Source organism: Astyanax mexicanus, chromosome 21 (assembly GCF_023375975.1).
Source record: "Astyanax mexicanus isolate ESR-SI-001 chromosome 21, AstMex3_surface, whole genome shotgun sequence".
Classification (NCBI taxonomy): Eukaryota; Metazoa; Chordata; class Actinopteri; order Characiformes; family Acestrorhamphidae; genus Astyanax; species Astyanax mexicanus.
The window spans coordinates 27,192,090-27,216,229 of NC_064428.1; the positions used below are offsets into that span (position 1 = coordinate 27,192,090).

Consider the following 24,140-nt stretch of genomic DNA (forward strand, 5'->3'; position numbering starts at 1 on the left):
CCATCCAATACTTTTGGGATAAGTTGAACAGCTGGGACTTCTACTGACTCACTAATAGGATAAGACTTCCCGTTTCTACGGAACAGAATTTTTTTATACATTCCAAATTTCAAAGTCAGTTTCTGCAAAGTCATTCCATGTTTGTGACGTCATCATTGCAGAAAGTACCCTTCTGCAGACTGAAGCTCTTGGTTCGCGTGCTGGGTTGTGCCAGGCTTTTGGTAAGAAGCTGTTCAATAATTCAGCTGAACATTTTCTCCGAGCCTACAGTACCAAGGGTCTGCCTGCATTTCAGCAAGCATCAGTCTGCCATTATCACGCATCACTGAGCTAAAGGAGCCTCCATTCACCTCATTCATCTTCCACATTCAACCCCTAAATCTCTCCTGTACAGAGACTGAGAGAGAGAAAAAGAAAGAGAAAGAGAAAGAGAGAGAGAGAAGAAGCAAGATGTGATGGAATGGAAATAGAAAGCAAAGGAAAAAACGTGAGATCTTACATGATAAAGAGATCTCCTACAGTTAGAGTGGCACTAACATTATCATCCTGGTTTAAAATGCATGTTTGTGCATCAGCAAAATAGTCATCAATAGTGCTAGCAACTACCAGAGATGACATTATGCACATAATTACCCCTAAGGTAATCACTTTGCCTGACATATAGACGATGCCAGATAGTGGAGTGCCTCGGGGTTTAATTCTGAGCCCATTTTTATAACTTTCCTCCAGTGATTTCTTTCTCTTTTCTATTGGTTCATTTTCTTTGTGTTGGTGTCCATTTCTTTTTTAAAATTCTCTCTTCTTTTATCCCATATTCTTTTGAATCTATCTCTCTTTTTCTCTCACACTCATTCGCTCCCTCTCTCGCTCTGTGAGTCACACCTCATGAATTATTGAGTGTCTCTCCACAGTAGGGAGTGAACTGCACTTTTATACCATCTACAACTCAACAGAGAGGAAACGACAGAAATAGAGTGGGAGAGAGAGAAAGAAAAAGACAGAGAAAAAGAGATAGGGAAACCAATAAAACCAATGCACCTTACAAAACCTGCAACATATTTACTTGTTTCAGTACACAGAGCTATAGATGGTGTTTCCTGTTGTAAAATATAACTCTTAAAAATGATGAGTTTCTTTGATTTTACTCAATGGAATATAGTCAAGAGGAAGATGGATAATCACAACCATCAAACCAAGCTGAACTACTTGAATTTTTGTATCAGGAGTGGCATGAACTTATCCAAAAGCAGTGTGTAAGACTGGTGGAGGAAAACATGCCAATATGCATGAAAACTGTGAATATTCCAACAAATATTGATTTCTGAACTCTTAAAACTTTATGAATATGAAATTGTTTTCTTTGCATTATTTGAGGTCTGAAAGCTCTGCATCTTTTTCAGCCATTTCTTATTTTCTGCAAATAAATGCACTAAATGGGTCACATGTTCAGAAGGCCTGGTATTATAGCGTGGGGTGCAAGTTTGTACAATGCCAGATCACCTTTGTTCTATATTACAGGCACTTTGACAACCCAACAGTACTTTAATAAGGTCCTGCATCCATTGGCCCTACCTGTTTTGAACAGACACTCTGGTGCACTATTTCAACAGGATAATGCTCGTTCACATGCTGCTGCCAGAGCTGCCAAAGCTTGGACCTCTACAATTTCATTATGAGATATACTTATTTTTTTTAAATAATTCTTTATCTGTGTTGCTTATTTTTTGTTATCTACACTTTTATAATTTCTTTTTTTATTCAGTCCTATTCTTATGCTTAAAATGTTTGATATTATACAAATTCAGCTCAGATAGATAGCTGTGACTGGACGGATCATGAGTGTTTTTGTTGCTACAGGTCTGTGATGTATAATGTATGTCATGCAGTAAGTAAGAGGAGCATTAGTCTTTCATGAGGAGGAACTACATTATGGATTTATGATTGAAGACTAAACTAAGCTGATGTCTAGTTTGTCGTCTATAAGAACAGCAGTAATTAAATACACTGAACAAAAAAATCACTAACACACTTTTTTCTTTTCAATGCTTCTTTCCCACCTCCCTCCCTCTTTCTCACTCCCTCTCTCTCTCTTCTTAAGATGCAGCAAAGAACACACCCCACTTACAACAAAGGGAAGTGTTTATATATACAGTACACACACATATACAGCTCTGAAAAAAAATAAGAGACCACTTAAAACTGATTAGTTTTTTTTATTATTTTACCAAATTGAAACCAGGGTTATTCCACCAAAAGAAAAATGGGTTAGACTAGAAGGTTATATAAGGCTATGTGGGACAGAGATAATAAATATTTCAAAAACCATCAACCATGGCAAAATTGTAATTTAATTATTTATTTTTTATGCATTCTTGATTAATGGACCAGTCGACCAACAGAAGTCAAATTAAGTGTAATAAAATATTTTCACATTGACTCCCATTAACTGTTTTGCATGTTTTCCCTTAATTTTAATCAAAAGCAGTAGGTGGTGATCTTTCCATTGACCATTGCATCTCTTGTCACAGTTGGAGTGTTGGTAATTCTGTATTAAAGCAGAAATCTGGCCTCCATATCTCTCTTTAGCAGCTGCCCAAATCCCCTATCCTCCATCATAACAAATTTTAGCTCATGAAAGACATGCAGCCTCAACAGTCTGCTACAGCTTGTTATTTGAGATAAGCAATAAAAAAACGAATAATTATATAACATGATTCAAAATTGTGTACGTTAATCTAAAGCTGACTTTCAAACGATTTCTAAAACTGATTAAACCAAAAAATACTGTAAACTGCGGTCCAGTTTTCTCACCTACTATAAAGGATGGGATTTCATAGCTTTACATAAACATTTAGCTGTAGCATTAGTTTTAAAAAATATATTAGTTGAAAAAATATATTAAATATGTTAAATGTTTGTGAAGCATCCCACACATTTTCAATTAGGGATAGGTCTGGCATAGTATCTGTTTCTGTAAGGCAAGCTCTTGAGACGATAGCAGTATGTGGATGAGCATTGTCCTGCTGGAATAGCGCACCAAAGAGAGCTTACAGAAAGTGTAGGGCCACTGGTTGCAGAGTGTATAATGTAGAATAAAATGTAATGTAAATGTAATCTGTAGTACGTAAGTATGACGTTGGAAAAGTATGGCAGTATATCAACGTTGATTCATCTTTCAAAAGAACATTAGTTATGTACATACTTTGAAATAATGCATGGGTTTCTTTTTTTATTACCCTAACTGGGCAAGTCAACCAGCTGTTTTTTTCCATATTCGTTTGCCAAATGGTTCATCTGAAAAATAATAATAACAAATGTAAAGTCACTTAATTAGATTTCAGAAACATAATTCTATCAATTAATATATATATATAAATATTTTTTACAAACGTAATTCTTAGTGAGATGGTTAAATAGTTCTATCTGATGATTGTGTTTCCCAATATATTGCCCCTTCTCCACTTCTCAGCCCAGTCTATCACATAGGAAGCGGTGCGGGGTGTTTCATTGCCATGCTGGCAGATCAAGTCATGTTTCCTCATTTTCCATCAAGATATCCCTTCACCTGCAGCAGGATGATTTGAAAAAAAAAAAAACATGTTTAGTGAAATTTATTGATTTATATATCTAATAGCTATCTAATATTAGAAATGATTGCTTTAGTACATATAGTTTGCAAACAAATGTTAGAAAATGTATTTCATATTTTGGTATTAAACAGATTTGCGTGAGATTATATGTAGAGACTGCGCGTGTCTGAATTCAGCAGAGTGCAGCAGCCTCTGTCAAAGCTACTGGGTGCCACACCCTGCCCAGACAGCGGGGGTTACATGCTAAAGAGAGGGAGGAGGGGGAGAGAGAGAGAGAGAGACTGTGAAAGAGAGCAAGAGAGATAGAGAGAGTGAAAAAGAGAGAAAGAGAGAGAGGAGTGAAGAAAAGAACAAAGAGGTTAAGGAAGGGACTACAAGAGGATAGAAAAAGTGGAGGAGAGAGAAAGTGTGGAGAAGACAGACAAAAGAGAGAAAGAGATAAAAAGAGAGGGAGGGAGAGTAAAAGGGTAGGAGAGTGAAGGAGAAAAGGGAGGAAGAAAGTAAAAATTAAAGGGATGGACATGGAAGAGAAAGTGGGAGAGACAGAGAATATGCATAGGAAAAAGAAGAATGAAGGAAAAAAGACATTATGGAAAAGAAAAGGAACATTACAGGAGAGAAGTAAAAGGAGAAAAAAAGGAGAGAGTAAACGAAAAAAGAGGTAGGTAAGGTAGAGAATGAGCAAAGGGGAGAAAGGCATGGAGAGATTCAGAGAATCTGAAAGAGACAGAGAAAAAAGGTGAAATAAAAAACAACAGTATATAAGAGAGCGAGAGAGCAGGAAAGAAAAAGAGAAAGAGGGACGTAACGAAAGAGAGAATAGCAACATGTGTATAAAAGAAAGGGGGTAGGAAAGACAAATAAAGATAAAAAAGAAGGAATAGAAACATATGTAATGTATGAAAGAAAAATAGAAAGAAAGGGAGAGGGGGAAGAAAAATGAAAAAAAAAATCAGAAGGTAAAAGAGAGTAAAAGAATGAGAAAGAGACAGAGATAGCGGGGTGGGATGAAAAAGGAATAATAGCAACATGTGTGTGCAAAAGAAGGAAAGAAAACGACAGACAAATAGATTCAGAAAGTGGAAGAGAAAAAAGAGATATAAAAAAAGGAAAGAAGAAAAGCTGGTTGGGGACCTCCCAAATCTGACACTTACAGCAACAACAAACACACAACCACACACACACCAGACCGCAGAGCTTCTCCTGAATATTCATAAAGGATGTACATAGCTGCCAGAAACACTCCCTTGTGGATTCCCCCCTATATTACTGAACAGTGAAGCATCTGCCTATTGGCTTCTGATAGGAGTGTGTGCTGTGAGACAGGGGGTCTTCTGTTCTTATCTGATCTAAGTGTCTGCAGTAACTGACTGTACCACCCGGAGATTAGATTTAAACCCTCCAGTGCCCTGCTTTATTACTATTATTATCAATACTCTCAGCCCTCTATTGTATTTATTAATCAATGACTTCACTCCATCCAGACCACACACGCACTACAGTATTCCAGCTACAGTGCTGTTCAAACAGCGCAATGACTCCCCCTACAGGATATTCAGCGCATTCACCACTTACTCAGACCTTCACTTACTGATTGTCCCCAAAGTTTGTAGACATTGTTCGGAGATAAACACTGACGTGCCAAAAGTGATGGGACAGGAGTACGTAAATTGATCAATAAATCCCGCTACTTCCACCTTAAACGCTGCTGCTAGATTCACTCAAACACACTAGTTCCACCTTAAAAGTTGCCACTATATTCATGCAATCGTACTAGTTCCACCTTAAATGCTGCTGGTAGATTCACTCAATCACACTAGTTCCACCTTAAAACGTTGCCGATATATTCACTCAATCACACTATTTCCACCTTAAAAAGTTGCCGCTAAATTCAGGCAATCAACTTAAATTCTGCCGCTATGTTTACACAATCACACTAGTTCCACCTTAAAAAGTTTCCGGTACATTTGTGCAGTTACACTAGTTCCACCTTAAAAAGTTCCGGTACATTTGTGCAGTTTATATACACTAGTTTCACCTTAAATGCTGCCGCTATGTTTACAAAATCACACTAGTTCCACCTTAAAAGCTGCCGAACTTAATCACACTAGTTCCACCTTAAAAAGTTGGCGCTAGGTTCGCTCAATCACTCTAGTTCTACCTTCAATACTGCCGGTATAGTCACTCAATCACAGTAGTTCCACCTTAAAAACTGCCGCTATATTCATGCAATCACACTAGTTCCACCTTAAAATGTTCCCGCTATAACAGAGACTGTAAAATAGACTAGTGCGCTATAATCATGCAATCACACTACTTCCACCTTAAATGCTGCCGCTAGGTTTACACAATCACACTACTTCCACCTTAAATGCTGCCGTTAGGTTTACACAATCACACTAGTTCCACCTTAAAAAGTTCATGCAGTTACACTAACTTCCACCTTAAGTGTTGCCGCTACGTTCACTCAATCACTCTGGTTCCGCCTTAAATGCTGCGGCTACGTTCACACAATCAGGACTTCTTAGAATAGGCTTCTTTTTCTTCCATTCCACCTTAACGTTAACTGTCTCTCATCTTTAATAGACATGCATTCCCTCCACACATGATTTACAATGGGGATGAAACAGGTGTCTTTACAGTTCAAAAACCACGGCAGGTGCGCTATACATGATATAACAGATTAATAGTGAGTGGGTTGTGATAATGACCAGTGAAACTTATTTGAACTGCAAAATATTAATGGACTGAATCTCCATGATTCTAACACCAGTCCGATATTAGTTATGGAATGTGTGGTTGTCAATCTAGCTGTAAGGATTGTAATTGTTACAACATGTAATGTTAATGGTAGTTTAAAAGTGGAAAACAGAAGTGGAACAGCACACCCCCAACTGGTTCACTTTACCCCCTTAATTTCTCTGGTCTGTCTTAGTTTACCCCTGAGTTGGGGTAAAGTAAGACACAAGACCACTTTTTTTTAAAACAAACATATTTTCATTGCCCTTTGTCTTGAAGACATTCTGATAACTTTAATAGCTAGGAAACATCCTGAATTAATTGGAAAAATGTAAATTTTACTTATATATCATTGTAGCTCAGCTAGCAAGGGGCAAATGTAAAAAATGGCTCACATTACCCCACTCTCCCCTAGGACAGTTAAATGTTCACTCTTCAGAAATTGAATGTTCCATTTATCTGGCATCCACTCAAACTCTGATAATTCAAGCACTGTATTTCTTTCTGTTTGTACACATATATACATTCACAGCCACATGATATCTAAAAAAAAAAACTGTACTTAATTTCAGCCAATGGATGTGTGGACAAAGCTAAAGTGTTCCTTCTGTAGAGCTACACTGCCACCTGATGGTATATTTATTTCTACAGTAAAACAGTATAGAATATTAGACTTAAATCACAGTATGTCTCTGTGGATGCTTATGTTAAAAATGCCACACCTTTCAGCAGTGTGTTATCTCCGGAGCTCTTGTCTGATCATTAAACTCAGATCATGTTAAAATAATAAAGGCTGTCAACATTAACATATTAAACGTATTAAAGTGAATCACGTTGTCAAGTTCAGAAGGCAGATTTATTTTTATTTATGCTGAAACATGGATTAAATCTTGTAACACACACTTTCTTACACACACAAAGGTAAATTATGACTCACTCTATTATAATAAAAAAGGCTCTGGTCTGTTTGCAAGGCATTACACCACACTTCACAATTATATTTATCTTCCCCACAAAAATAAAGGGAGGTACGAGCATTTAAATCATTTTAAATAATAATGATTTTAATCATAATTTTAATTATGTTCATTTGTTCTCATATGATGTGTTATCACCAAATACAATATATATAGTACATTCAGATTTATTTCCACTAAATGTCCAATCAAAACACCTAGGTAAATACTTAATGTAATTTCTCTATTTGATTCAGTTGGCTGTATGTAAACATACAAAAGATTACAGTGTGTAATATGAGAAAGAAGAGTGATATACTGTATAATAATTATACATTTAGAAGGCTGCCAGTGTTGTTGACGAGAATACTGTCACGACAAATACAAATACAAAAACAAAAAATTAAGAATCAGTTTCTCTGATTTTGCTACATGTAGGCATATGTTTAAATAAAATAAACAGGTCGTTTTATTATTTAAACTAGGGGTAACCTTTCTCCCAAATAAAAATATTGTCATGCAGAAAGGGCTGAAATAACAAAAAAGATGCAGAACTTTCAGTCCTTTAAAACTGCAAAGAAAACAAGTTCATACTCAAACAGTTTAAAAATCAATAGTTGAATAACCCAGGTTTTTAATTCTCAGTTTCGTGCATCTTGGCAGGTTTTTCTCCACCAGTCTTACACACTGCTTTGGGATAACTTTATGCCTTTACTCCTGGTGCAAAAATTCAAGCAGTTCAGCTTGGTTTAATGGCTTGTGACAGTCCATTTTCCTCTTGATTATATTCCATAGGTTTTCAATTTTGGTAAAATCAAAGAAACTCATCATTTTTAAGTGGTCTCTTATTTTTTTCAGAGCTATATTTCTATTTTTTTATGTTGTGTTGATATTTTATGATACTTGAGTAATATATGAGGAAAAACAGCACATCAGTTGTATCTGGTCATGGTTATTTGAAAAGATCAGCGCCTTCAATGGTGACGTTCAGTGGAGGAACAGTGACCTTCATGATGATATTGTCCACCTGGTTAAAAAAGAAATAAACATAAGAAAAAAAATAATACTCTTTATCTTTATCTATCTTTAAATGTAAATCAAGAAATAAATACTAGCAATTGAAAAAAAAAAGATTCTTGCCCACAGGACAAATCAATGACCCTGACATGGTGTTGTGCTGTTACAAGTGAATCAGTTTTAAACACCTCAGTAGAGGGCAAAAACTGAAAGAAAAAAGGCTAGAATTCTTAATAAAAAACAAATATTGCTAAAAGATTTTTACGCTAAGGCGAGTTAGAATATCGCTAAAATTAGCCAAAATACCGAAAAGTGTAAAAAGGGTTTTCTCAGTTTTGCTTGTTTTGCGTCCACTCCCAGTCCTAATCTAAAATTTATTGTCATGACTGTAGTAAATTAAAACATGGCGTATTTTGCTTTTAAGAAGGACTTGATGAATGACGAGAACATTGCTATTACAATGTGTGCAGCAACAGATCAGAGAAGAGTTACTATCTCTGTGTACTATCTGCAAGGTGGAGCAGAGTTTAAAAACTCCAGCAGCACTGCTGCATCAGATCCACTTGTACAAGCACAACACACAGTAATACACTAATCACCACCATGCCAGTGTCACTGCAGCTCTGTTTTGTGATGGTCCTGACCATTGAAGAACAGAGTAAAAGTATAAAGTATGTAGTAAAACAGATACAGAACTACAATTAATTATTAATTACCATAGAACTACATAGTGTTCCTATATGATCAGTGGAGCTGATAAAGTATGTGTATGAATAAGAAAGACTTACTTCAATGATGCTGAAGGTGTTCATGTCCACGTTTCCTGTGATGTTCATTACAGACACTCTCTTCAGTGGTATACGGTGCTTAACCTTAGAGAACACCTGGCCATTCACAATCACCTGAAGAAATAAAAGAAAGACTTTTGTAATTATATATATAATAATATTGGATATATTTTACTCAAATCACTAATGCGTCCACACACTGTACCTCATAATGTTCTGGATGGATAACCATAAATATATTGAAGGTATTTCCTTTTCTAAGTGGAGCATTTCTGGTCTCCTCTGGTTTTCCCCGCTCTCCTTTTTTGAAGCTGTTGCAGACCACTGTGCATGTCTTAAATTGAAACTTGAACTGGAAAGCGATGTCACCATCTTCCCCTGACTTTGTCTTCAGATTTATGATAAAGCTGCAAGAGACACAACAACAGACATTTGGCTTTACTCTTAGAGCAATATACAATGTTTAAATTCATTGTTGATGTTAACAATTTTATTGGAAGTACACATATGTCCATATTGTCCCTAGTCACAGTAAAGAGATTGGTTTAAATGCACAAACTTGTCTAGTCCCTATAGAGAACTATTGCTAATAAATTAGGACTCTCTGGTGCAGGGCTAGGGGTGGGCTAGAGGGGTATAAAGCCACCCAGCACTAAACTGTGGAATAGAGGAATTGTGCTCTCTGGAATGAAGGCACAGGTGGTTGGATCTTGCAGCAAGACAATAACCCAAAAGTTAGGTTACTTTTCGTTTTGCATGATGAGGTATCATGATTACATACTCTTCTCCATCTTTGGGAACAACTCCTCGGAGGAACAAAGCCATTCCTGGTTTCAGCCCATCAGAAATTGCACCTTCATATGGAATAACCTGTGATTAAAATAAACATAAGAAATTCAGTCATGGACAATGTTTACACAGAGGAATATGGCAAATAGCTAAAATGTGATAACTTCTTTAATAAAGTAGAAGGCTCCATGTAGAATATCACTGCAATGGATGCCGATGGGCTAATACAAATTGGCAAACAATACAATATGTATAGGGGCATAGCAGAAATGTTCTATCACAAGTAAGGATGGCAACCCTGTACCTCTTGGCATTAGGATATTGGTAAAAATGCATTGATTTTCTTTTAGTACAACCCAAAATCCAAGCAAAAGTTTGGACAATATGGCAAATGCAAAAAAAATGCAAGGTTTCTTACATTTACTTTTACTTCAGTTCTGAGAGTGTAAACCCAAGATATTTTATGCTTTTGGAAAGTCTTATTAAAACATATATGGATTCCCCTTGAAAATATGTTGTTTTAAATCCAATATACATTGCCCTAAGATAGGCGTGCACACTTTCCATTTATGCACTTGAACTCCTCTCAGATCTTTGAATTGTTTAATAGTATTCTCTTGTTGACAAACTGGAGATCATCTGCCCATATTTGATCCTCAAATTCTCAGCCTTTTATGGGTACTGCTTATGTACAAAATCATCATTACTATCACCTGTTGGCGCCATCTGTTTGAAATTGCATGAATATATGTTGTTTTACTTTACTACTAGCGCTAAACTGCCCCTGAGACCAATTGTATTGGAATTTGATAGATGCCTGAAATGCAGAAAAGTATGTATGTACATGAACAAATGAAATGGGGTTGACCAGACAAAACATGAAATATTTTAGGTTCATACTGTCAGCAATTAAATAAAAGTTTTTTTCTCATTTGGGTTAGTAGATCTACCCCTTTACACACAAGAAACACAAAAGACTTCCTATACTATCATTCAGATGAAGAGAAAAAAAGATCACTGAACCAAGTAAGTTTTTTAAGGTTGCTACACATTTCAGCCTCACTATAAACGATGTTACTCACAATGTCGCTCACTCGATTGGTAAGCTCTGACTGGATAGTCGACAGACTCCACTTTGAAGTGCCCAGACTGGTCAGTATTCTATTCCTTAGCTCGATACAGAAAGAAGCACCGGGGTCACTCTGTAGGGAAAAGAACAATCACAAACTTTCCAGGACCAGTGTCTTTTTGTTTTTCATGTTCTCTTTGTGTTAAAGTCATATACTGACACATAACAAGCCAACCAAAACACGTACCTCTTCTCGTAGGGAGAAGACATCACTGGAGTCACTGGCTTCACTCATTCCCACATGACCAACTGCTCTGTACCGGACATGGTACTGGTTTTCAAACTGCAGTCCAGTTAGGGTAAAGGTTTCCTGTGCATCTGGGGTTACTCTGAATTCCCAGTTCTCACTATCAGCTCCTGAATCACCTGGTGGTTGTGTTGCTCTGTATTCAACTCTGTACTGAATGGTCTCTCCAGTCGGGGACTTCTGAAGCTTCAGGATCACATCCCTGTTCTGGATGCTCACACTGGGTTTAGCAGGTTTAGACACAGGCTGAAAGTTGTTGTCCTTCATTTGCCCGTTTCTGTAGAGACGGATGGAGGCTCCAGGATTGGAGGAGTCTGAGACTGGGTGTATGACAAATTTGGTTTTCTCATTTCCTTGATTGACTTCAAAAAAACTTTTGAAGAGGTAAAAGTTTCTTCTCATCTTCTCATATATTTCCGAATTCCTGAACCAGGCCTGAATGTCTTGATCACTTGTTTCTGAAATCAGGTTCAGATTTTCTAAGTCCTCTATCTTCAGGAACTCAGTTATGGTTGAGAGGTATGGGTCTTTATCCAGAGAAGTGAAGGAGAAGCATACTACTGTATCAACCATGGGATCAAAGATAACTTCGTCGAATTTAACAGAGGATGTTATTACTTGGACTGCACCAAGTTGGCTGGTGTAGGTATTCAACAGATTGAGTTCAGCGTGAATGTCGTCCAGCCACTTCTTCAGCTTGTTTGTGCTGAAGGGAGACCTTTGATGAATAAGCAAGATTTTTGTCAGTACCTCCATCTCCTTCTCATTTTGGCTACCCCGGATAGCAGGAAGGATTCTGCTCAGAGCTTTTTGGAACAACAATTTGTAGTCTTCCACAGATCTCTGAAATAACCGCAGCCTGTCCTTCACATCCTCAAAATCATTTACCATTTTGTTCCCGAATAAGTCCCTGACTTTTCTCTCAGCATTCCCCAGTTCCTCTAACACACTTTGTATATCAGATATCAATGTGGCACTGATTTCTCTCTCCAGCTTAGCAGCTCTACTGTCCAGATGTGTAAGAGGATAAAGCCAGACCCTCACTGGCACAGCATCATTCTCCTTTTGCCTTAGCAGAGTTGGCAGCTTCTTGTATATCTGCAAAGCTTCGATATATGTGGTGGGATTCTCTTCAAGCACACAGTCGCCGTAAAATGTACAGCTGATACTTTCAGCCAGTTCCGTTTCCTTCTCATTCATCTTCAGAGCTCCTTCTCCCTCAATGGAAAATGAAGGGATCTTCTTCACCAATACATTTAGATTTCCTTCAACCTCCTGTTTGTCTTCATAGTCTGCATTTGTACGATCAAACACCATGAAGACCTGACTTCCATACAGCACAGATGTAACAACGTGAGTGGCTGTCTTCTGCTCAAACACTTCAGGGTAGGTGATTTTGCCAAGCTGGGTCATAGTAAGCTGTTCAAATTTTGTTCTTTGGCTGTACTGCATAGTAACGCGGGACTGTTTTTCTGAGCACTTTTTGTGGTTTAGGTACTTTGCTGAACCTCCAACCTCCACCAGACCTCCAAAAAAGCTGGCTTTAAGTGAGGCACTCACGTCTAAGAGGCTGGCCTTATCAGAGAGGGAATCAGATGCAGAGAACTTTAGGTCTGTGTTGGGCTGTTTACGGATATCCAAATCTTGGGTTAATGATGCTTTATCCCAGAGAGTGACACCTGCAAGTAGTAGCAGACGACTTTTACTTTTAGACTTTTAGATCCACTGTATATCAAAACATCTTGAACTGCCACTGTGATTTTGAGAAATATATTTTCAAATTATCAATAATCCATGTTATTGTTTTTTTTAGCTCAGTTAAACTGACTCTGGTTTGTTTTAACACATGGTGTGGCACATAGAAGCACACTACAGGTTGCTTTGGAACTGTTGTTCTAATGTTGTAGCATCAGAAAAGATTGAAGAAGCTTTACCTGGAATAAAGGAATCGCTGCGACAGTCATACAACATGCCAGGGTACAGGGACCTTCCTAGGGCCGCCATTTCAATGGTTTTAGGCTCCATGACTCAAGGAAAAGGAACTGTCACATAAAAAAGCCATTAAAATGATTGGTTAGATTATTTCTCTCTTAAGAATATAATAAAATATTAACAGACTATAATGCAATAAATTGAGAAAGATATTTAGCATATTTTGTTAATGAATACTGAAGTCATTCAGTCTATGAGGGAACACATAAGAAATCATGTAGTACTCCTGATTTAAAGTGTTATATAAACTAAAATACTCTGTGAAGCATTTAGGTTCTGTTATCCGTTTCTGAGGCTAGCTACAAAGATGAACTATTGATGATCCTGTGCAACAGAGGTAACCTTTGCTCCTTTTTTCCTGGGGTGGTCCTGATGAGAGCCAGTTTCATCATTATGTTTTTGATGGTCTTTGCAACTGCACTTGAGGATGCTTTCGAAGTTTGTGAAATGTTTCGGATTGAATGATCATTATTCCTTAGTCATTTTTTCTTTATCTAGTTGAGTAGTTCTTGCTTCTCATAATATAGACTAGACCAGGGCTCACTAATAGGCGGACCGTGGTCCGGGTCCGGACCCAGACGTTGTCCAATGCGGACCCAAACCGATAAACTACTGAGAAGGATTTAAAGCAGCGGAACTTTTCTTGTCTTTACAGCATTCGTGCTTTTTGGCGCAGTAAACTCACAGACCAATCATGCGTTGTGTAAGATCACCAAACGCTCTCGTCAGTCAATAAGATCTGTACAGGCCGCTGACCCGGCTAGTGAATTGGAACGCAGCCGGGAAAAAAACGCCTTTATAAAAACATCGGGAGCCTGAGAACAGGCAGAAAAACGAGAACGGGCGGAAACTAAAGACACGCTGAGCGTGAGACATGGAAGAAATGTACACAAAATCTGGCCATCTGGCATTTTATTATTATTATTATATATTTTTTCATCATAGTTCAAACAACCTCACGGGTCAGATGTTTAATATATATAGTACAGGATATGGCACTGAATCATAACACAAGTTAAAAATGGCGACGATCCGGACCTTGGACTGACAAAATTTTCTCCAACTGGACCGTACTAACTTCTAATTAAATACCCATGGACTAGACCAACTAGGGCTACAGCTAATGATTATTTTGGTAGTTGACTAATCTGATTTTTTTTTTCACGATTAGTCGATTAGTCAGTGATTATTTCTGCCATGTTCTCCATCTTTAAAAAAGAATACAAACAACTAAAGATTTAAAACCCATTTAAATTAGTCAACAATGAAATATGTAGTCGACAAATTAAATAATCAACATTGTCGATTATATTGACTAATCGTTGCAGCCTTAATACCAACTCTACCCCTTCACAACTGATGCTCTCAAAAAAACACATTTAATTAATTTTAATGAACTCTTGACAAGTCAGCACAGCTGTTAACTGAAAGCTGAACATTCCTGGTGGCTTTGTCTGACAGCTGACTGAGAAAATGCAGCGAAGCCATCATCTAAACAAGAGGTTCTATTTTGAAGAATCTAAAATATAAAACATATTCTGGCTTGCTTAAATTCCATAGCTTTTTCTGCGTAGCTTGGATGACTTTGTTACTCATATACAATGAAGGAAATATTAAAATAATGTAAAACACTGAATTTAAGGTGTGTTCAAACTTTTGACTGGTACTGTATATCGCAGAAACACATATCACAATGTTAATGAACTGTAACATATGACTAGACATAATTACTTTAAGTTTATGTTGTGTTGGTAATATAAGTATAGTCAGAAATGTATTTTTGGGTGTGTAGAGCTGATAATATTACTATATATATTTGATATTATTATAGGAGAGTGAGGGTTGTGTAGATGTGCTGTATCACTGTATCAGGGTGTGTGTCCTGCTGCAGAGAAAGCCTGTACCAGAGAATCTCTAATAGAGAGGAGAATACCCACTCGAGATCCTCTTCAGGGTTTGCTCAGCCACCAGAGGATGCTACCGAGTGAGTCAAAAAATGAATGGGTTTATATGGAGCAACAAAGCAAAATCAGAGTTTATAAATGTTTGAGAGAGATAATTTTGAGGTGAGGTGCTGTTTGTTTGTTAGATCAGGCTGTAAATGAGAGATTTATAAGGGATAAGTTTGGTTAAAGTATTGAGTTTTAGGGTTTATAATTAATGGTGCTGCTGACAGAAAAATATTTTTATTTTGGTATCTGAACTGCTTCACTGAGCAGTGTTAGCCCTGTGTTACTGAGAGCAGTTAGCTAGAGTTATAAGACTTATTACAACTCTTCTGTGTTCAATACTAGAGTTTACTTATGCACAACAGCACTGTCTGCTGCTGCACTGCTGAGGAGCTGGGGCAGGTTTAATTTAGTACTGATCAGTCTGTATAAACTCATCTGAGGTAAAAAGGCTAGTCCATTTTCAACAAACGGACTGACTGCTAGGGGTGGGCAATATTACATTGTATACAATATATCGTGACACAGAAATATCGTGATATTAAAAATTCATATCGTGATAATAGGGCTGTTCTGTCTTAAAAGTAGTCTATTATTTACTGTGAAGCTTTAAGTGTATTTATTGTATAATTGTTTTAGTTTGCAGTTTATATGCATGCACTAAATATTCTGCAGTATTTTTTGCTGCATTATATTATTTTATGCTATATTATTTATTTTGCCTCATTATGATTATGCTGTTATACTAATATACTATATTCCTGAAATTAATTATTTTTCTGTTTTCCTATATCGGCGAGTATATCGCTATCGCAAAAATACCCTGAAATATCGTGATATTATTTTAGAGCCATATCGCCCATCCCTACTGACTGCCATAAATCACATTTATAAATTATAACCAAAATCTGACCATTTCAAAATATTTAGTTTTATTAACTAGCTAGCTAACAAGCCACGATGATGAACCGTTTATTTTGTATTAAATTATGTTTAATACCAAATCTTTTAAACTCTAAGTGCTTTAGGCTTTCCAGGTGTTTCCAGCATTAGCTCACCAACCAGTTCGTTATTATTAATCTCACAGTAACATTAATGCTAACGCTTTCCTGTTCAAAACAGTTTATTGTAGAAAACGCACGAATATAGGTATGTATTCTTAGCTTTCTAGGCATAATAAGCCATTATATTTTCCAAACATGAAAAAATATCCTGGTTTAGTAGTAAGTTGCTATTTTTAATTTGTGTTTTTAGCCGTTAGCTCCATTTACCCCTATTCATTGTGGACTCACTCGCGGGCTCCCTCTAGCGGTCTGCAGTAATTTTCAGTAATTTAATGAGATAAAATCTCAATACTGAAAGTAGTTATATAAACACGCATTTTGTTATTTTATACATTTTAAACGCAACTGTTAGAAAGATAAAACCGTGTAAAATCTGTATTGATTTCCCAAAATTATCAATTAAACTGTTTATTATGATAAATAAACGGAATTAATGGCTCTTCTGACCGAATGCGGCTGTCAGTAAGTAGCCATAGCTGGGTTAGCAAGTTTTTCCTGTTAAGCTCTACACGGGCTTTAACGTCCACTTTAAAAAAAAAAAACTAAGACTAAAGGAATGTAAGTGTCCTGAATTGATAAAGCTACTCGACGTGTGGAGTAAATATAGAGATAATTAAATTTCTTACTCTGAATCCAGCGTTTTCTCCAGATAATAAAAACAGCGTCAAGTAAAGCTAGAGCTGCAGCTATACTGAAAGTGAAACTTAACACTGGCCTCTCTCTTCCTTCTCTCTCTCTCTCTCTTTTACTGTCTCTCTCCCCCTGCCTCTCTGTCTCTCTATGTATGTCTTTCTCTCTTCCTGTCTCTCTCCTACTCTGTCTCTCTCTGTCTATCTCTCTCTCTTACTGTCTGTCTCTCTGTATACCTGTCTCTCTCTCTGTCCCTCACTTTTTCTCTCTCTTACTCTGTTTGTCACTCTTTGTAAATCTGTCTCTCTCTGTCTCTTACTGTCTCTGTTTCTCTGTCTATCTATCTCTCTTGCTCACTATGTCTGTCTCTCTCTCTTGCTCTGTCTCTCTGTATATATATCTCTTACTCAGTCTGTCTCTCTCTGTATATATATATATATATATATATATATATATATATATATATATATATATATATATATATATATATATATATATGTATCCGTATCTCTGTCTAGTTCTCTCTCTCTCACTCACTATGTCTGTCTGCTATCTCTGTACCTCTCTGTCTTACTCACTCTGATTCTGTCCCTCTGTATATATCTATCTGTCCCTCACTTTCTCTCTGTGTACCTGTCTCACTTTCTCAATCTTTTACTCTGTATATCTGTCTCTGTATGTCTGTCTTTCCCTGTCTGTCTCTATCTCAGCCTCTCTCTCTTTCTCTCTCTCTCTCTCTCTCTCTCTCTCTCTCTCTCTCTCAGTTCAGTTTGCTTTATTGAAATGACAGAATTACATTTGTATTGTCAAAACATTTTAGTCAAACAATACAGTACAGAAATATATTAATGAAAAAAAAAACAACAACATACAAATATAAAAGTGTATACAGCTCTGGAAAAAATACTTTCTTTGATTTTACCAAATTGAAAACCTCTGCAATATAAGCAATAGGAAGATGGATGATCAAACGCCTTCAAACCAAGCTGAACTGCTTAAATGTTTTATAACAGATAACAGTCATGCTGGCCAACCAGTATGGTATTGCTGGTCATACTATTACTCAACTTGGTCTTTTTGGTCATGCTTGAGTCACTAAGATTTGAGCTTAGAGCTGACAGAGTGATAGCAGGCAGTTGCTTTCTCAGAAACAGCTCAAAATCACATCCGAGTTACTATATACAGCCTTACAAAAAAAAAAAAAAAAGCGAATGAGACAACAGCATTATAGTAAGGAACAAACATGATATTAAGCATCTATTAATTCTAAACATTTAAAGGCTTATAGGCAACTATTTAGCCATTAGTTTATTTACATCTCTGTAAAATAGCTTTCACTCTGTATTGGTGCTAAGATTATTCAGTCTGTACATAGCATTGCTTAATAAAACCACACAGTCCTTTCTTTTGAACTAAATGCAAATCCCTGTAGAAACCCTGTAGCATCATGGGAGCACTTCTGTGTCTCTGTTTGAACATGTCACTGTGTGGTTCAATTAAATGGAATTGCAAGAATTTAAATTGTTACACATTAATTACATTTTAAACTGGTACATTTTATTTATCTGATTACAAATAACAAATCATGAAATTACAGTGTGGAGAATTTTTTTTTCTTGATTTTATTGCTTTAACAATTTTTGATTTTGCTATTTTATGATGACCAACAGTGCCATTCTGTCCAGAACTACAAAACACACAAAGCAGGGTTTATTCACACCCTTAACCATGCAAGTGGAGACTTACTGCCAACTCATAGCAAGAGCTGCGTGCATGCATGCACACACACACAAAAACACAGACAAACACACATTTACTGTTCCTGTTCATCACTCTGAGAGTAAGTTCTGGTTGAAGATCAGCATTCATTCATGGCGTCCTTTATCTTTCGGATCATCAGTGGATCAGTGTTGATACTAATCTTGCTAATGATAAGATGTGGAGACACAACAGGTGAGTTTACTTTTAACTTTGTTTAAGTTAAACTTGATGTTATGTTTAGTTTAATTTGACATTCTGTTATAAAACTATTAAAATGTAAAAAGTCCTACCAACTTAAATTGATAAAGTGTCCCATTACAGATTGTTTTTGATTTAAATTAAGTTTGTTTTCCTCCTTAACTCCTTATTCCAACCTAATTTCTTAGTTCTGAATCTCAGTTTAAGCAGCAATACATTTTGAGTTGAGCCTCACAAAAACAGATAAAACCCAGATGAAATCAACTGTCAATAGTGAACATGATCTTTTATAGGTAGTCTGTGTACACATAGTATCTTATATTTGTTTTAGTGTTTATTCCCAGCTGTAGGATAGAATTCCACCCAATTGTCCACAAAATGTCCCCAAACTACAAGGTTTTTAATAATGTACATAATGTAATGTATTGTCTACATTTGCCTTATAATGGTTTTGACTTAACCTGTTTTTTTAAGTAGATTCAACAGTAAATTTAAATAAATTGAACCTTGTAACTTTTGTTAACCTAAAAAAACTTGTGTTGAGCACAAAATAATGTCATTTTGACTTAGCACAGACTCAGTACTGACTTAGTACATTACTCTTTCAAATAACTAAATAATTTCAATTGCAATTTCAATGCACTGTGTAAGTTGACATCACTCAAATTCACAAATAAGAGTAGCTTCTATTTAGTACTGTAAGTTATTAATTAATCTCTTATAAATTTAACGACACAAACATTAATAGATGCCACTTGAGTCCTCTTGTCACTAACGCTCAATCAATGTCTATGGATAGTTGCTTTCCTTGGGCTTCCTTTTTTTAAATAATTTCAAATGAAATGTACTGAATGAAAGTGTTACTGCTCAAATTCCCAAATAAGAGTACTTTATTAGTTTGATACTCTCAGTATGGGCCAGTAAGCCTCTTAGATCTTGACTAAAACATTAACATTATGTATGAGTGGGCACTGTAGTCGTCAGCCAACATAAAGCCACACTCAATAAAGGGTTAACTTGCACTTACAGCCTGCAACACTGAGACCAGGGAGTCAACTATTACATAAGCTACATACAAATAAATCCTAAAGAAGGTAATCCAGGAGAAATGTCTGCACATTGCACCACTTAACACCATAGCAGCCCTCTGGGGTACCACATCAACTACCCAGCCATGCCTAATGAGCTATTAAGCAGCACCATTGCAACCACTTGAAATACCATAACAGGCAACTTGCAATAAAGCACACATCTAATGACAATCTCTCTCTCTCTGATTGTGTTTTTAAGAGCCTGAGTTGAACTGTATTCCGTCTATCAGAGTTCCTCGAAACACAGTGTGGACCTCTTCTGAAAATGAGACTCTGATGATCAAATGCACTGTTTTTACTGAACCCCACTGCTGGAAGAACTTACCAGTCTCATGGTGCAGAATTAATGATAAGAATGAATGCAGACCGATGACTGACTCCACCCACTTTTCAACAGCATGGAGAAATATTAGTGGGAGTCAAAGGATGTTTATTCTGATTTTCTGGAACTTATCCAAGCAGGACGCTGGGTTTTACAGGTGTCAGACACAAGCACCTGTATCCACTTTAGGACATGCTATCAGGGTGACTGTGACAGGTAAACAGTTAGTGTTATATGTATCATATGTATCATAAATGTATCATAAATTAAAAATATAATTCAGATTATTTATAATTGCTAAAAAAATATGATGTAACATTAATTAATTAATAATGTCATGTTTAGCTTCTGACACAGACTTTAAACATGTGAGCAAGAAAAACACAACAAAAGGTAAGTGCCCTATTTTTCAACAGTATTATCCTGAATTCCTAAAAAAAGGTTTCTCTGTTTTAAAATTATTAAGATATATTTGGTGTAAATTAACACAGAGCTTTAGCCATATTATCCATCACTGTAAAATAAATTAAATAAAATGCCTTGTGATGCAGTACTGTAATTTAATTAAAGCTAATTACTGTAATATTCTCAATTCAATATTTTACTGTAGAATGTAAAGTTTGCAGTTAACTACTCATAGCTGTGATGGCCAGTATTTTGCTGTATATTTACAATGTTACTATTATTATTTAATTATACTGAAATGTAAAATGTTTTATCAATTTAATGTATGTTTGCAGTTCTGCAACAGAATACATCAAATTCTAGGCAATTAAAACAAGTAATAGACCAAATAATTTAAACTGAACAATTATTTTATTTAAAGTGATATTATGCTTTGTTGGTATGTAGGCTGGGATGATAAACATGTTAAGTGTTCAATAAATATAAAAAAAATGTTTTTGTATATTGCATTTTTTAAATGTAGGTTATTTAATTTAATAGTGGTAAAAAAAAACAATAGAAACCTGTGAAAAAAAACGTTAGATGTTGTTCAGTTTCTGTTTCAGGCAAAACACGTTTTTTTTTTTTTTTTTTTTTTTTACAGAAATCAGAGACACTGAGCAGAGTGTGGTAAAGCAGTTCTTTCTGCTCTACTCTGTTCCGATTGTGGTGATTCTAGTGCTTTCTGTTCCAGTACTGATTAAAACCATCTGCAGGAAAGGTATTAAAATACAACCATTTTATATGATGTAATCCAATATAAAATCTATTATCAAAATAACATAAATGTAAAACGTAAATCACTGAAAATAAAATGTAAATAGATTTATAAATTATACTTGTATCTTTTTATTCTCCCCTATTATATTCAGAGTATTCTCTGCGAGACAAGGTAAGAATGAACGAACACTTGGTTCATTACTTTACAAATATTAATGTGCATTAAACTCAGTCACTGATTTGTCTGTAGGACACCCTCACCACTGTGTTTTATGAAGAAGCAGAAGATTCCAGTCTGCAGGAATAGAGCTTCCCACCGATTCCACTGCGAGAGCCTTCAACAGTGTCTTCAGTTATTCTATTTTATTAAATCAAACTAAAATCTTAAAAGTAAATCTTTAATTTAAAGAGAGATCATTTAATGTTTATCTTTCACAAACCAGTAATAATTTACATGTACGTCACATATGAATAAAGTGTTGTGTTAAATTGAAAAAGTACATTTTTATATATTTTAAAGATGTACGTTTGTGCAGTTTGTGTTTGAACGTCTTTCAAGTAATTATTATTTTAACAGCTTTTTTCACACATGCTCTGTAGAGTCTATCACACAGACTGGTGTGTGAAACTGAAGGCAGTTTACAGCGGATGTGGGTTTAATTCAGTCACTTCTTCCATTACAGACTATAAACAGGAAAACAAATAAAGGTCAAGTGGACAGTGTCAAGGCTTTGTCTCTTTTGGTTCTGAAGATTCACACCTTGAAAGAGGGGTTTGAAAAAACACATGTCAAAAATGCACACTCTCCTTATTACCTTTTAGATCTTGCATACAGAGCAGACACTCAAAAACTTTATAATGCACATAATTCTTTAAGCAAATGTATTAAACGAGTATAAAATTACAGTCATTATAATATTGCCTTAGTGAAAAAAAAATAGATTAAAGTACAATAAGCTTTGTTATGTTATAGTGCACTAAAGTGTACTAGTAGCCACATTATTAATCAGTATATTTAAAGAGTGCTAAAATGAAACAACTTTTTTGTACTTATTATACTTGAATTATATAAAAATAGTACAAAAGTATTACTTAAATTGTGCTAAGTGTACTTAACTGTACTAAAATTGAACTATTTTAAATATACTTAAGTAACCTTTAAACATACTACTTCATGTATGTAACCCCATATTTAAATATGCTTACAGTAAAATGATAATACATTTAAAAAGTATTACAACTGTATCACTATTTTACATCAGGTGTATTAGAAATGTACTAAGAGTTTATGTTAAATATATTTACAAATAAAAAGTAAAAAATATGCTTCTTGTTCCTGTCTTTTGTAAGTAGCACACTTCTAGTATACTTCATTGGGTATACAAATACATTTTAAATATACTGTACTTCAATTTTTAGTGTGTTAAATTTTATTTAACGCTGTATCCAATAATTTACTTATTTAAATTTTCCTAATTACATTTACAGAGCATTGGATTACATTTTAACTGTTATATTAATGTAATACCTAAATATATTTTTAAAACATTCTACCCATGTAGTAATTAAATTTACTTTCTAAAAAGTTACATGACACATTTAAGTGAATTAACACACTTTGCTAAAAATGTTCAAAAGCATATTAAAGTTTGGAGAAGAATACTGTATTACATTAAACTTAAACTGTACTACATAGTAGTCTATTTTTTTTTTTAAATACACTATATTGTACTTTTTAAGAAGTAGGATCAAAGTTTACTTTCAAACATTTGATGAAAGCATAATATTTATGTACTTTTAATATATTTTAAGTAAGTACATAAATCTGTTAGTATATTTACAGCATACTTAGACATTTCTCAGTATGTTTTAGGTACAATTATTGATTGACAACAATGATTATATCAGAATATTAAAACCACCTCCTTATTTCTGCATTCTTTATTGTTCATCTTATCAGCTCCACTAAATCACATTTCCAACCATAAATAGCCTGTATGGAATAAATAATCAGGTGCCTTCTTACTATTAATAGAGTACAAGAACTTAAAGGTACAGATTTTATAAGCACTACCAGATACCAGAAGATGGTGCTGAAGGAGCAGAGGCATCTAGCGTTCCATTTATATGTGTGTGTGTGTGTGTATATATATATGTGTATGTGTGTATATATATATATATATATATATATATATATATATATATATATATATATATATATTTATATTTATATACACACACACACACAACGGCTTGAAGAAATTGTTCATATATATATATATATATATATATATATATATATATATATATATATATATATATATATATATATGTATGTATTTATATCCCTTAAACCACATTTTTCATGTTACACTCACAGACTTCTATTTGCATTTTACTGAAAATATATGTTATAGACCATGATACAAATAAAAATCTGGAAAATGTGGTCTGCATTTGTATTCTGCCCCCTGAATCGATACTTTGTTTGGAGTATATTTAGAGTCTGAAATTTTTGGCAGAATAGCTCAAACTCAGTTAGTTTGGATGGAGAGCTTTTGTTAACAGCAAGTCTCACCACAGATGCTCAATGAAATGTAGGTCAGGACTTTGACTGGGCCTTTCTAACACATGAATATGCTTTCATCTAAAGCATTTCATTTTAGATCTTTCTGTGTGTGTAAGACCATTGTCCTGCTAGAAGTTGAACCTTT

General features: G+C 35.3%; 2 protein-coding genes across 2 annotated transcripts; one reads left to right on the top strand and one right to left on the bottom strand.

The window, feature by feature from the left end:
- Window positions 1-7,171: 7,171 nt before the first annotated feature.
- LOC103040348 (verrucotoxin subunit beta) lies at window positions 7,172-17,158 on the bottom strand. Its single transcript, XM_007253124.4, has 8 exons — window positions 16,887-17,158; window positions 13,190-13,297; window positions 11,196-12,934; window positions 10,962-11,081; window positions 9,872-9,960; window positions 9,296-9,497; window positions 9,091-9,204; window positions 7,172-8,312 (listed from the first exon to the last, which is right to left on the bottom strand). The coding sequence occupies exons 2-8, from the start codon at window positions 13,278-13,280 to the stop codon at window positions 8,238-8,240; spliced, it is 2,430 nt and encodes an 809-aa protein (XP_007253186.3). The 5' UTR covers window positions 13,281-13,297; window positions 16,887-17,158; the 3' UTR covers window positions 7,172-8,237.
- A 1,405-nt stretch (window positions 17,159-18,563) lies between these two features.
- Window positions 18,564-22,343, top strand: LOC103040670 (uncharacterized). The gene is made up of 6 exons (XM_049470022.1): window positions 18,564-18,843; window positions 20,140-20,478; window positions 20,608-20,655; window positions 21,311-21,427; window positions 21,579-21,598; window positions 21,677-22,343. The coding sequence occupies exons 1-6, from the start codon at window positions 18,762-18,764 to the stop codon at window positions 21,731-21,733; spliced, it is 663 nt and encodes a 220-aa protein (XP_049325979.1). The 5' UTR covers window positions 18,564-18,761; the 3' UTR covers window positions 21,734-22,343.
- Window positions 22,344-24,140: the final 1,797 nt, after the last annotated feature.

Excerpts from the sequence above, each read along its gene's own strand:
- LOC103040348 (XM_007253124.4), bottom strand. The coding sequence starts at position 13,280 with ATGGAGCCTAAAACCATTGAAATGGCGGCCCTAGGAAGGTCCCTGTAC. Across the intron at positions 9,498-9,871 it reads GTTCCCAAAGATGGAGAAGA|CTTTATCATAAATCTGAAGA; the intron begins GTATGTAATCAT and ends TGTCTCTTGCAG. Across the intron at positions 8,313-9,090 it reads ACACCTTCAGCATCATTGAA|GTGGACAATATCATCATGAA; the intron begins GTAAGTCTTTCT and ends TTTTTTAACCAG.
- LOC103040670 (XM_049470022.1), top strand. The coding sequence starts at position 18,762 with ATGGCGTCCTTTATCTTTCGGATCATCAGTGGATCAGTGTTGATACTA. Across the intron at positions 20,479-20,607 it reads TATCAGGGTGACTGTGACAG|CTTCTGACACAGACTTTAAA; the intron begins GTAAACAGTTAG and ends TGTCATGTTTAG. Across the intron at positions 20,656-21,310 it reads CAAGAAAAACACAACAAAAG|AAATCAGAGACACTGAGCAG; the intron begins GTAAGTGCCCTA and ends TTTTTTTTACAG.